At 35.2% G+C, this 13,584-nt stretch overlaps 1 protein-coding gene across 2 annotated transcripts in view; it reads left to right on the top strand.

Moving 5' to 3' along the window:
* PLOD2 (procollagen-lysine,2-oxoglutarate 5-dioxygenase 2) overlaps window positions 1-13,584 on the top strand; it is a 94,441-nt gene that overhangs the window by 39,362 nt on the left and 41,495 nt on the right. For both annotated transcript variants that reach the window (XM_025448800.3, XM_025448799.3), the window contains exons 2-3: window positions 3,061-3,152; window positions 7,521-7,657. In XM_025448800.3, coding sequence (XP_025304585.3) covers window positions 3,061-3,152; window positions 7,521-7,657 — 229 coding nt within the window. The remainder of the gene's footprint in view (window positions 1-3,060; window positions 3,153-7,520; window positions 7,658-13,584) is intronic.

The raw sequence follows: 13,584 nt of genomic DNA, 5'->3' as shown, positions 1-13,584 counted from the left end.
TTTAAGTCCCTGTTTTGCTTTTGAAAAGAAACTTTAGGTCAGCACTAAATATTGATATATTAGGTTAGCACTAAATATTGATAAATTCTGCTCTTATGTCAACAACTATTTGGAGAAAAAAATGACTCTTTAACAATGCATTCATTCTGCCCCCAGAACTATATTAATAAGAGAGAATTTAATAGTGTATTTTGGTTTTTCTAAATAAATTGACTTCTTGGTTTTTAGAGGAATTCTGATATTCACCTGAATTTTTATAGAGAGCTATATATTTAGCCACTTCAGCATATGTTAAATCTTACTATAATGATAGGCATTTGAGGAGATTGTAAAAACAGAAGTTTTTATTTTTTGCCATGGTGTGAATTTTCAGTAATAAATGGTTGTTCTAATCTACCATACTCTATAGATGCATTACATGCTTCTTGTTCATACAAATCATATTAATCTATTTTATAATAGGGCCAGATAGTGGCAACAGAAGTTACATTTGGTCACAGTTGAGTTTCTATTTGCCTTTTCTTTGACACTGTTATAGATTGGTTTTGGTAATGGTTGATGGATGCCACTTACTCAAGCCCATTTCCTTTCTCTGTCATCTCACATTATCATTTTGATTGTGGTGGGTGCATTGAGTGAAGAACTAATAATAGTTGTTTAAATTACAATTTTTTTGGTTTGAATATTTCTGCTATTTCATTATTTTTAGATGATTTGTTTAGACTGTTAAAAGTTTTATATTGAGTATTTTTCTGATTGGAAGTTTATGGATTGTGCATATAGTTGAACTCTTTTTTAATTGTAGGAATTTCCAAACATATACAAAAGGAATTCAGTTTTAACAGTGATCACATATATAGCCAATCTTAGTTAATCTTTATCCTCCTCCTTCATTGCCTCCCTCAACCTTGGGATAATTTTAAAACAAACTGTAAATACTGTATATTATTTTATTGGGTAAATACTTAAATATGTGTTTCTAAATTATAAGGACTCTTTGAGGCACGTGGGTGGCTCAGTCGTTTAAGTGGCTACTTGCTGCTCAGGTCATGATCCCAGGCTCCTGAGATCAAGCCTTGCAGAGGGCTCTCTGCTCAGTGGGAGCCCTCCGCCCACTTGTGCTCTCTAGCTCATTCTCTTTCAAATAAATAAATAAAATCTTTTTAAAGATCAAATTACAAGGACTCTTCAAAAAAAATCAATGCCATTAACACAATAAAAAATTAGCAGTAATTTCTTATATCAACAAACGTCTAATTAGTGTTCAAAATTCCCTAATTTTCTCAGAAATACCTTTCTGCCATTAGTTTTTCAGATCAGGACTCAACTAAATTCCATAGCTTACATTTGGTTGAGTTATCTCTTAATTCTGTTAATATACTATATTGGTTTCCCTTCCATTCTTTTTCCTCTTTGCCACTGATTTTATAGGTCAATTGTGAAATCAAGTATGTATCAAATTTAGGCTAAAATTTTAACAAGAATACTTCATAAATAGTGAGCAAGTTAGACTCTTGAATTGATTGGTGAGAACTTGTGAGTAGTACATGTCAACACTTTTTTTATTGCCCCCAATTAAGATTTATTTAGCATCATAGTAATGATACTGAATAGCATGTAAGAGGAAACAGATGTTTACATATAAGGCTATTAAACATACTTTTCCTTAATAAGATTATTTATTCATCATTTGGTTGTTTTTTTTGTTTTGTTTTGTTTTGCTTTTGTAATTAGCAATAATTGTAAGACAACGGGAGTCCTTATTTGGCATAAGATTGCCAGACATAGTCAGACTACACATTTTAAATTTTGCCTTCTGAGTCATTGGATTAGGTAACATTTTTGTCTACTCACTGGTCTGGCCAACATTACTTTTCCTATTTAGGATGTTGAAATCTTTGCTGTTAGTTTTATACTGAAAATGGTAAGTGTCAAAATCCATCTAGTTAAAATCTAAACTTGTAGATAATTCTTATGATTTATGTAGAAAATATTTATTAAAATCTGGTATTCTCTTTCAGAATTTATTGTGAATGGTAATATATCACAGTTTCTTATAATTAGTTAAGCCTTGTTTAAAACTCTACAAATGAAATTTTGTTTTTAAAAAAAGAATAGTTAATTTAAAAAGTACTCTTAAAATATATTTACGTAGAGCCTGAAAACTTTATGAAAGTAACTTAATTTTCCTTGAGTATTACTTCTCATAATGGTGAAAATTATATGAGAAATATCTTTCTCCAAAAAAAACCAAAAACAGAAACCTAAGAATGTTATTTATCTCCATGGAAATGTTTTCCTATTTTTGGTTAACATGAATGTTTGAATCTGTTATTCCTTCATGTGTATTGCACCTACATATTTTACTGTTTTAATTATTTTCAAATTTGGTGGAAAAATACTTTGATTTATATGAAATTGTTTTTAATTCAATTCTATGAGCAGTAATGCTATTTCCAATAATTGCCTATTGCTTAGTTGACTATTATGAATTGGTGAATTTTTTGTTATTGGTAACAGGCAAGTAAGTCAAACGATATAGCTTAGTGCCTAGAATGTTGAAAAGATGTTAACTTTTGTTTTCTAAGTCTATGGGTTCTCTTATGTCTCAGATTGAAAGAAATGTCCCAGCACTTTTGGTATCTGCTAATGTACTTGTTTCCTTTATACATTTTCCACATACATTTTCCACATACATTTTCCTAATAAGGATTGTCCTTAATAGCTTTTATGGATATTTTGAAATGATTGCTTAAATCTACCTCCTCCTACTAATAAGTGGTTTTATGTTGGATAGAAAATAATCATCCGTTATGATATGGTGACTAAAAGCTGTGTATTTTCTAGGGCAGTGCTGATTTTGGTTCCTTTATTTGTTAAAAAAAAAAAAAAAGGCACTGACAGTGATGTAAATGTTGTGGCTTTTAGGACTTCATTACACAAATTAATAGGAGGTAGATGGGTAGATTTAATGAGGACTTGAATCACTATTGGGTTGTAAAGTGGGAGCATTTAACCTCTAGGTAAACCATCTTATGTTTGTTCCTTCTGTCTTTGCAGATAAATTATTAGTCATAACTGTAGCAACAAAAGAAAGTGATGGATTCCATCGATTTATGCAGTCGGCTAGATACTTCAATTATACTGTGAAGGTACAGTATATCTTTTAATTCATGGAGATATTAGAATATGTGACTAAACTACATTTTTATGACAATAACAATGCCACCACCACAATCCGCAATCCACACAAGGAAGTTGAAATTTGGTTACATAGTCGCTGAGTTTATAATTAAAACAAATGGTTGATTGTTTTAAGAGTACATTTTGACCTTATTAATACTATGCCACTTGGACAATAATTTCTTCATACTTGCTAATGCTTTGTATAAACACATTCTGTAAAACAACAGAAAAATATATTTGTATATATTTGTGTTTCTTTTGAGGGGTCATGTATAAGCACAGTGTAACAGATTTGACAGTAATTTTTTTCATTTACTTTGAAGAGTTTTTTTCTGTAATGGATGTGTTTGTCATAGTCTGTTTCTTTGTTTACAGAGAATTGGAAACATGATGGTGAAAGGGATCCCTTTTCTGTCCCATTATTGAGAGTTGCTTTTCCTGTTGTTTGTTTCAGAGGAGTTTGTGAACATTATAAAAATAGTTTACAAAAATGCTTTTTATTTTAATTTTTAATTCTTTTAAAGATTTTATTTACTTATTTATTAGAGACAGAGAGAGAGAGAGGCAGAGATACAGGCAGAGGGAGAGAAGCAGGCTCCATGCAGGGAGACCAGTGTGGGACTCAATCCCGCATCCTGGGATCACTCCCTGAGCTGGCAGGCAGATGCCTAATCCTTGAGCCAACCAGGTGTCCCACAAAAAGGCTTTTTAGAAGACTGACCTCCAGGGGAATATCTCATTGATAAATAATCAGAGGAAACCTGGGGACTTTGATATAACTAGTGAACTGATTGTGAAGGGCCTTCCTTTTTTATTTACTTATCTTTTTTTAATAGAGGTGAGGATCTGTCAACCAAGTCTTTTCCACAAATAAGCGGTGGATGGGGGGGTGTATCCCAAGCAGGAAAACAAACAAACCAACAAACAAAGTGAACATATTTACAAAAAAAAAAAAAAAAAATTAAAAACAAAACAAAACAAAAAAAACTAACCAACCAAATAAAACACAACCTAAAAAAAATAGAGTAAGATTATTTTGCTTAGGGAAAAACTGAGCTGTTGTAGTATGTAATGCAGAAAAAAAGGTAGTATTCCTTTATTTTTATTTATTTATTTATTTTTAATTCATGATAGACATAGAGAGAGAGAGAGGCAGAGACACAGGCAGAGGGAGAAGCAGGCTCCATGCCAGGAGTCTGATGCGGGACTCAATCCCGGGGCTCCAGGATAGCGCCCTGGGCCAAAGGCAGGCGCTAAACCACTGAGTCACCCAGGGATCCCCGGTAGTATTCCTTTACATGACCCCCTGGGAGACTAGGTACAGATGTTAATATAGAGCAGCTATTAAGGAGGCTAAACACTGCTGGAAAAGAGATCTAGTGTTAAGAACCAGATGTTTAATGCAGGATAAATGATAAACATGTTAGAAGTTTGTTAGGATGGAATGCCTGGGTGGCTCAGCGGTTGAGCACTTGCTTTTGGCCCAGGGTGTGATCCTGGAGTACCGGGATTGAGTCCCACGTCAAGGCTCCATGCAGGGAGCCTGCTTCTCCCTCCGCCTGTGATGTGCCTCTCTCTCTCTCTCTCTCTCTTTCTCTCTCTCTGTGTCTCTCATGAATAAATAAAATCTTTTAAAAAAAGAAGTTTGTTAGGATCGTGGAAAAATATAGTGGTATGTACTGATAGGCATATGGAAGTAACAGAGAAATCAGGGTAAATTAATGCTGAATAATGCTGAAATCCAATAAGGGGGATCTTCAGAGTTTGGACTGGGGAAAGTGTGGGATGTTCCTTATATGTGAAGCACTGTTTGAAGCTTTATATGTTGTATACTGTTGAAACCATGTATATATGTTAGATATTACTTTGTTTCTAGGTAAGGAAAAGTTGCTGCAGGGTACATAGCTATGAAATGTCAGCTCTTGGACCCAGCCCATTTGAGTGACTTTTACTGTCTTCCCAATTATGAAACATAATAGTTCTAAAAGTGTAGACCTTAGACCACCAACATCGGCATCATCTGGGAAATTGTTAGAAAGGAGATTTTTTTTTTAAAGATTTTATTTATTCATGGCAGACACAAGAGAGAGAGTCAGAGACACAGGCAGAGGGAGAAGTGGGCTCCATGCAGGAAGCCCCATGTGGGACTCAATCCCAGGACTGCAGAATCATGCCCTGAGCCAAAGGCATTAGATGCTCAACTGCTGAGCCACCCAGGCATCCCTAGAAAGGAGATTCTTAAGCTTGACATGAGATCTACTAAATTACAAACGCTGGCTATAGGACCCTGCTAGACACAGTAGGACCCTGTGTTGTTGTTGTTATTATTATTATTATTATTATTATTATTTTAAAATTTGAGAGAGAGAGAATACACACATGAGCAGGAGGGACAGCAGGGAGAGAATCTCAAGCAGACTCCTCACTTTGTGCACAGCCTGATGTGGGGCTCGATATCACGACCCTAAGATCAGGACCTGAGTTGAAACCAAGAGTTAGACAGCTAACAGACAGTGCCACCCAGGTGCCCCAGTGCAGTCTGTGTTTTAACAGACCTTCTACATGATTCTGATGCATACTAAAGTCTGACACACTGATGGAGTGGAAAGAAAGTAGAGAATAGAACTTAGCATGGAGTGTTGCACAGACCAGGCTCTTGAATGCAGCTGGTCTGGTATTACTATGATATTGGAAAAATCCAGAAGGGTTTTGGAGTGGAAGTGTAACAAGTCATAGCACCAGTGGAGGCCAGTTTTTGGGCAAAAACTAATAATTCTTCTAGGCTAATAATTCTTTTAGACTAGCCCCAATATGAATCCAGATCCACATCAGTTTTGACTTTTGTTAGTCTCTATCCATATTTTATGTTTGGAGAATATGAAAAAATTCTTTTCTGTAAGTATCTGAACAGTCATTTCAGGTCATCTTAGATATTCTTCTTTGATACTACACCAAAACTTGTTAAGTGACAGTAACCTGCAATAAAGGTGGTGATGAAGTAATAACTAGAGATCTGAGGCTAATAGGAGCCCCATGGGCTTTGCCAGACAGGTTTATATTTGGTTCAGTGTTTAGTGATATTGGAGCTAATAATATTTATTTTCTAATAAGCAGCAAAACTAAAAGGCAACCTACTAAATGGTAGAAGATATCTGTAAATGATATAACCAATAAAAGGTTAGGTATCCAAAATATATAAAGAACCAATGCAACTCAATACCTCCCAAATAATCCAATTTAAAAAATAGGCAGAAGATGTGAACAGACATTTCTCCAAAGAAGGCATCCAGATAGCCAACACATATATGAAAAGATGCTTAACATCACTCATTATCAGGAAAATGGAAATCAAAACTACAATAAGATACCATCTCACACCAGTCAGAATGCTAAAATAAAAAACAAGGGAACAGTAAGTGTTAGCAAGGATGTGGAGAAAAAGGAACCCTCTCGCAGTATTGATGGGAATGCAAAGTGGTGCAGCCACTCTAGAAAATAGTAGGGAGGTTCCTCAAAATATTAAAAATAGAACTACCTACAACCCAGTAATTGCACTACTGGGTTTTTAACCCCCAAAATACAAACACTAATTCAAAGGAATACATGTCCCTCTATGTTTATAGCAGCATTATTTATAATCACCAAACTCTGGCAGCAGCCCAGAGTTTCTATCCACTTCTAATGTGGGAGGCATTAGGCAAACGTCTAAGGCAAGTGAGGAGAACAGCTACAAGTTTAGCTTTGGTTAATGGTGCTTAGGCAATTTCTTACATTGGCAAATTATTATTAAGCTTTGGAGGATAATGTAAGTTTAAGGCTTATAAAGTAAAAAAGGTAACATTTGACCTAATGCCTTCTTTCTTTGAACAACCCATTTGATTCAGTAGGTAAATGACCTAAGGGTCCTGTCCAGGGGTTACTGAGCTTCAGGGACTCTCAGTGTTCATCATATAGATTTTCTGCCATATTGAAAAGTGTTATGGACAGTTTCTGTATTTTTTAAATTTTATCTGAACAAATGGAAATAAGATATGAGAACTATTATCTGTGCCCCGCCCCCCAAACCACCCTTTGACTTCCTTGGATTAGACTCTGCTTTTGAAATGGTAAAATTGGGAACGATATTTTATGGGGTGAGTAGATAACATTGAAGAATCATTACCTGACTTCTGTATCAAGTGTTTTTCTCTGTAGCACCATGATTCAGTGATTTAGTGAAATGTTTAAAGAGTGGATACTGTGTAATATTGTACAAGCTCCTAATGACTTCTAGCTTTTATGATACTGTGATAACTTGAGTTTTGCTCAGTGATGAATGTTGATTTCATTTATAGGTCCTGGGTCAAGGAGAAGAGTGGAGAGGTGGTGATGGAATTAATAGTATTGGAGGTGGCCAAAAAGTGAGATTAATGAAAGAAGTCATGGAACATTATGCCAATCAAGAGGATTTGGTTGTTTTGTTTACTGAATGGTAAGAGAAATAATCTATAGATTTTTAAGTATACATTAAATTATTTTTTAAAAGTATCAAAATTCAAATTTGGGGATTATAGATTAAATTATTTTATTCACAAGGAATCATTGTTTTAAAAAGTAGGTTTTACTTATAAAGCCGTGGTCTGACATCTTTATGTAATCGGTTCAATCTGATGAGACAATGAGAAAACATGGCAGAGTTAGCCTTTTTGTGAAATTCATGTTTTAATCCTAACTTGAGATGGAAGAAAGATCATGTTGAGCTTTTCTATTGAGAAGAGTAACTCAGTGGATTCTGGTCAACCAGGAAGAAACAGATCATGAAAAGTTAAAAGTGAGAAATGAGAAAGCCTATGTTTTTAAAAAAGAAAAGCCTTTCTAATGTGTGAATATCTTTTGTATATTGTTTTACTTTCCTTCTTGGTTTCGAGTGTCTACTGTCCTTCTTTACCTTCATTCTACAAGTTTTTATATCAAGTTGTCATGAGTCATTACTAGTTGCTACCTTTTTTTTTCCATTGTTTTTTCTACCTTTTTATTTTTTGGTCATTGATTGCTCATTTCAAATCCCCACGCATTTCCCCCTATAACTTAGGAAAATCTATTTATAACTCTCCCTCATTTTGAAAATCCCAAACCATAAATTATTGCAGATAAAAGAAAGAGTAATACTTTTTATGCAAATATAAAAATAAGAAAGGCATAACTTTTGAAATGAAAATGGACATAAAGAAGCCCTAATGCCATCAACCATTAAAAGTTGAGAGGGTCTGTACACTTGCTTCTTTAGAATTTCCCTAATGTCTCTTAGGAAAGAAATAAAGTTCTGCTTATAGCCAACCTGTTCTTGCAACATGAAGTGGGATAGCTGGTGTGAGCTTGTGTACTAGGAATTTTATGCAGACTCTATTATTATATATATACATATATTTATCCTTAGAAAAAGAGAAGGAGGGCAGCCCGGGTGGCTTAGTGGTTTAGCGCCGCCTTCAGCCCAGGTTGTGATCCTGGAGACCCGGGATCGAGTCCCACATCAGGCTCCTTGTATGGAGCCTGCTTCTCCCTCTGCCTGTGTCTCTGCCTCTCTCTCTCTCTCTCTCTCTCTCTCTCTCTCTCTCTCTGTCTCTATGAATAAATAAATAAATTAAAAAAAAAGAAAAGGAGAAGGAAGTTCATAATAACTGTTTAGATTAAATATTGAGTATGTTTTGGTTTAAAATTACTGTGGATTTCAAACCACCATTTTGGTCAGCTTGAATTTACCACATGTACATTTTGATTTTGACTTTGAGGTAAATTCTCCTTGTAAAAGTTGCTGCTTATGTGCCGGTAATGGTTTTAGATCCCCAAACCTCCTTTTGTGTTTTCAGAAGAACCTCTGAACCTCTACCTTTACTCTCCTGCTCCATTCCACCTCCTCCCACCCTCCCAGTCTAAGATTTAGCCTTGGAAGTAACTGATTTAATAAGATGCCAGTTATTTGTCTTAAGAAAGGGACACTTTGAGGTATCTGAAAATTGCTTGAGATTGTGTTTATTTAGATGATATGTTAAAACCCAGCTTGACAAAAAAGGCAACAGTAGGATTTATTTATTTGAGAAAGGTGGGGGAGGGGTTGAGGGAGAGGAAGAGAGCATCTTTTTTTTCTTAAGATTTTATTTATTTATTTGAGGGTGAGGAGAGAGCACAACTAGAGGGGCAAGGAGGGGCAGAGGGAGAGGGAGAAGCAGGCTCCCCCTGAGCAGGGAGCACGATGCTGATGCTAGGCTTGATTCTAGGACCCTGAAATCATGACCTGAGCTGAAGGCAGTTGCTTAACCAACTGAGCCACCCAGGTGCTCGAGAGAGAGAGAATCTTAAACAAGTTACTAGACATGGGGCTCAATCTCACAACCCTGAGACCATGACCTGAGCTGAAATCAAGAGTCAGATGCTCAACTGACTAAGCCACCCAGGTGCCGTTTAGAATACCTCCAAATACTCCCTTGTGCTCATTTAGATAGGTTTTTGTGAATTAATTTGGAAACAATTTTATAACATTGCTTCAATGGTAATATGTATTCTAAACTGACTTTTGGATGAACATTTAAAATTAGAGATTAGGGAAGCCTGGGTGGCTCTGCAGGTGAACATCTGCCTTTTGGCCCAGGGTGTGATCCGGGATCAAGTCCCACATCAGGCTCCTTGCAGAGAGCCTGCTTCTTTCTTAGCCTACATCTCTGCCTCTCTCTCTCGCCTCTCTCTCTCTCTGTGTCTTTCATGAATAAATAAATAAAAACATTTAAAAAAAATAAAATAATAAAATAAAATTAGAGATTAGATGTTTATACATGTATTCTATAAGGTAGCATTTATAATATTTAATTTAGATAAAACCAAATATTTGGCAAAGATTTTGGTTCTTAAAATGAAAACTGAAACTACCCATATGAGAGTGTACCACAAATTTTTTTTCAAGTTATTTCATACTGTAGTATGTATGTGTGTATGTAAATATAATTTAAAAAACTTTGATATTAAAAAAACCTCGCATGTTGGCGTAATCTTTTTAGAATCATTTACTTTTAGAAAATTGTCAAAAATTATGTTTTATTGGGTCATTTTGTTAATTGTTTATAAAAATATTTTTATGATTTTGTTGTTACTAAGTATAATTTATATGGGTACATTCTGTAGATGTGACCAAATACTATCTTATTTTATTCCAAGAAGTAAATATTTTATACCTTTTATAGTTAAGATTATGTACACAGTATGCTTGCATTTTATATTGACTTACATAGTTTATGCAGAAGACAGAATAAAAATTTTCTGAAAGCAACGCTTTTCAAGTATGATGGCTATAATTTTAATCAACTATGGCAGGTTTATTTGATGGACTCCTCCTTCCTGGCAGTGATGACAATTTAAATGTGCAGACACAAAGAACCTAGTCATTAGCAATGGACAACATTTCATTATATTACTATGAAGGAAGGCCAAAATACATGAGTTTTTAGTTTCAGTATTGCTTTTTTCTTTTTTTCCTTTTTTGAAAGAAAGATTGAAATCATTAGCTGTCACTTAAATATATTGTACTGCCATCTGGCTCATCCAGAATAGTCTGAAATATGTTTAGGAATTATGTAGGAGGGGATCCCTGGGTGGCGCAGCGGTTTGGCGCCTGCCTTTGGCCCAGGGCGCGATCCTGGAGACCCGGGATCGAATCCCACGTCAGGCTCCCGGTGCATGGAGCCTGCTTCTCCCTCTGCCTGTGTCTCTGCCTCTCCCTCTCTCTCTGTGACTATCCTAAAAAAAAAAAAAAAAAAAAAAAAAAAAAAAAAAAAAAAAAAAAAAAAAAAAAAAAAAAAAAAAAAAGGAATTATGTAGGAAATGAGTGTCTTGTTTTTTTCAAGTTGCTCAAATGTTCTTATTAATATTTACTGAGTATATTAGGGGATATGTTGGAATGAGGAAGAATTAAATTGTATACAAAAACAGCATTGGATGTTTATATATGTTATCTATCTATTTATCTATCTGTAAATTAATATATGATACTCTTATATGGCATTAATTTGCCTGACTGTATCTGTGTGTACACGTACAAATATTTATTGTGTGTATAATATATAATACACACACACATATATATATATATATATACACACATATAATTTTTTCCAAATCAGATTGCCAACTCCTTGAGTTTGTTCTTTTGAGTAAATGTGTATTAAGTATCTGTTATGTGCCAAATATAGTGCTGGCCACTGTGGTTGGAAATGGAGTCAGACAAGGAGGCTGAGTAATACAGAAATCTTGCCCCCGGATATGTTTTTCTATCCACAGCTCTGTACATGTTGTATTTGGCATATTGTAGCTGCATAATAATAAATTTTGGGAATTTTTTTAAAGTTTTTTTTAAATTCCCTTATTAATTTAGTGAATACTTACTGTGTGTGTACTAAATATGTGTTAGATTTAAAAGTTCTCATGTTGCAGAGATAAACTTAATTATACGAGTAGAGGGAAATTTTTATTTATTTTACTATTTAATAATTAAATAATATTATTTAATTTTCATTTATTATAATAGTGAAACTTTTCTTTCACTATTTATTTTACCAATAAGGAGACTGACCCTGAAACAAATCATGGTGACTCAGGGCTGCACAGGTAGCTAACAGCTTGAGCGATTTGATGTCTTGCCACCATTCCCGCCTTGGCTGCCTTCTTTGTTAGGTGTTACTCCAGCACTAGCTACTCAGTCTGGAGGAGGTGACTCTCCAGCCTGGCATTGTCTTCATTGACTCCTACCTCTGCTCAGCCTCAGTAAGAATTCTGTACAGGAAATGAAAGTATATACCATTTGGAGGAAAAAGCCTCTCAGTAATATTTAGTTTTTAAAATAGTACCCACTTTTTAAGAGCTAATTCCTACCCCTTCCTTCAAAACTCCTAACAGTAAATGTATTTATCATTCTGTACTGATTTTGTTGTAATTTATGTTGCAAGTTTAACTGGGCTGTTGTTGTTAGAAAATATTTATTTCTTCTTTTTAAGTAAGCTCCACACCCAATGTGAGGTTCAAACTCGTGACCCTGAGATCAGGAGTTACATGCTTTACCTTGACTGAGCCAGCCAGGTGTCCCCTGGTTGATAGTTTTGTTTTTGTTTTTTTTTTAAAGATTTTATTTATTTATTTGAGGGAGAGAGTGTGAGCAAGTGAGAGAGAGGAACAGAGTGAGAGGGAGAAGCAGACTCCCTGCTGAGCAGGGAGCCTAATATGGGTCTTGATCCTGGGACTCTGGGATCATGACCTGTGCAGAAGGCAGACACTTAACCAACTGAGCCACCCAGGCACCCCTGGTTCACAATTTTAGCTGCCTTTTTTTGGAGAGGGAGAGGGAGTGGTTTCATAGTATTTGGTTTGTGGTATTATCTATGGAAATATAGATATGTGTTTACAGTGAGAGCATGATTAAAGACAAGAAATATCAGGTATGTTGCTACTTGTGTGATTCAGTTTCATTAGACTTAAATTTTTAACCACTAGCTGCTAATAGTTGGATGATTATAGCTTTTGGCTTAGGTTTACATCAGTGATGAAGAAAGTGTTGGATTGTAGAGGAACAAATAAATGAAATTAGGGAACTCTTCTGTTGCTTTCTGTTCTGGCTACCCATTAGCCTTTGCTTCTTGTTAAGACTGGGGATGACTCATTCATTCATTCATTCATTCAACAAATATTTATTGACTATCCTCAAAATACAAGGCTAGGGAACTACACATGTGAGTAAAGATGTGAATCTGACATATGAAGGAAGAACAGGCAGTCTAGTATACGGCAGGTATTCCCAGCATGAAAAGCAAGAAATCAAATGTTGCATGAAAGGAGAGAGGAACAGAGAGCTGTGGTAGTTAGAAGGAAGGAAATGCTCTTTTCCATTTAGGTGATCAAGTAGAAGACTTTTTAGGGGAGGTAAGATTTGAAATAGATCTCAAGTGAATGGTGTGGACCCAGTTGAGAAAAGATATGCTAAGCAGATGGAACATCATGAGTAAACAGATGACAGATCAAATAATTCAGTTTAGCTTCAGAACAGGTTACTTAATAGAAAGTTATTATTGTGTTGCTGATTCATTTAGATGTTATTCCAAGGTCAGAGATTGATAAACCGTGGTCCAGCCCACTGCTTGTTTTTATAAATAATTTTTTTGGAACACAGCTATGTTCATTGCTTTTGGCTACTTTTTGCATCACAACTGTAGAATTATGTCCTTGCAATGTAGAAAATACTATCCTCAAAGCCAAAAGTATTTTCTGTAAAAGGCTAAATAGTAAATATTGGCAGAGTACTGCTTTAAACCTAGTTCAGAACCACTGATCCAGTCTGGAGGCTGGAATTGTTTTTAGGAGAGTTTGTTAGACAATCCTTACCAG

The sequence above is a fragment of the Canis lupus genome, chromosome 23, assembly GCF_003254725.2.
Source record: "Canis lupus dingo isolate Sandy chromosome 23, ASM325472v2, whole genome shotgun sequence".
In the NCBI taxonomy this organism is placed as follows: Eukaryota; Metazoa; Chordata; class Mammalia; order Carnivora; family Canidae; genus Canis; species Canis lupus.
This window is presented reverse-complemented; position numbering and strand designations above follow the sequence as displayed.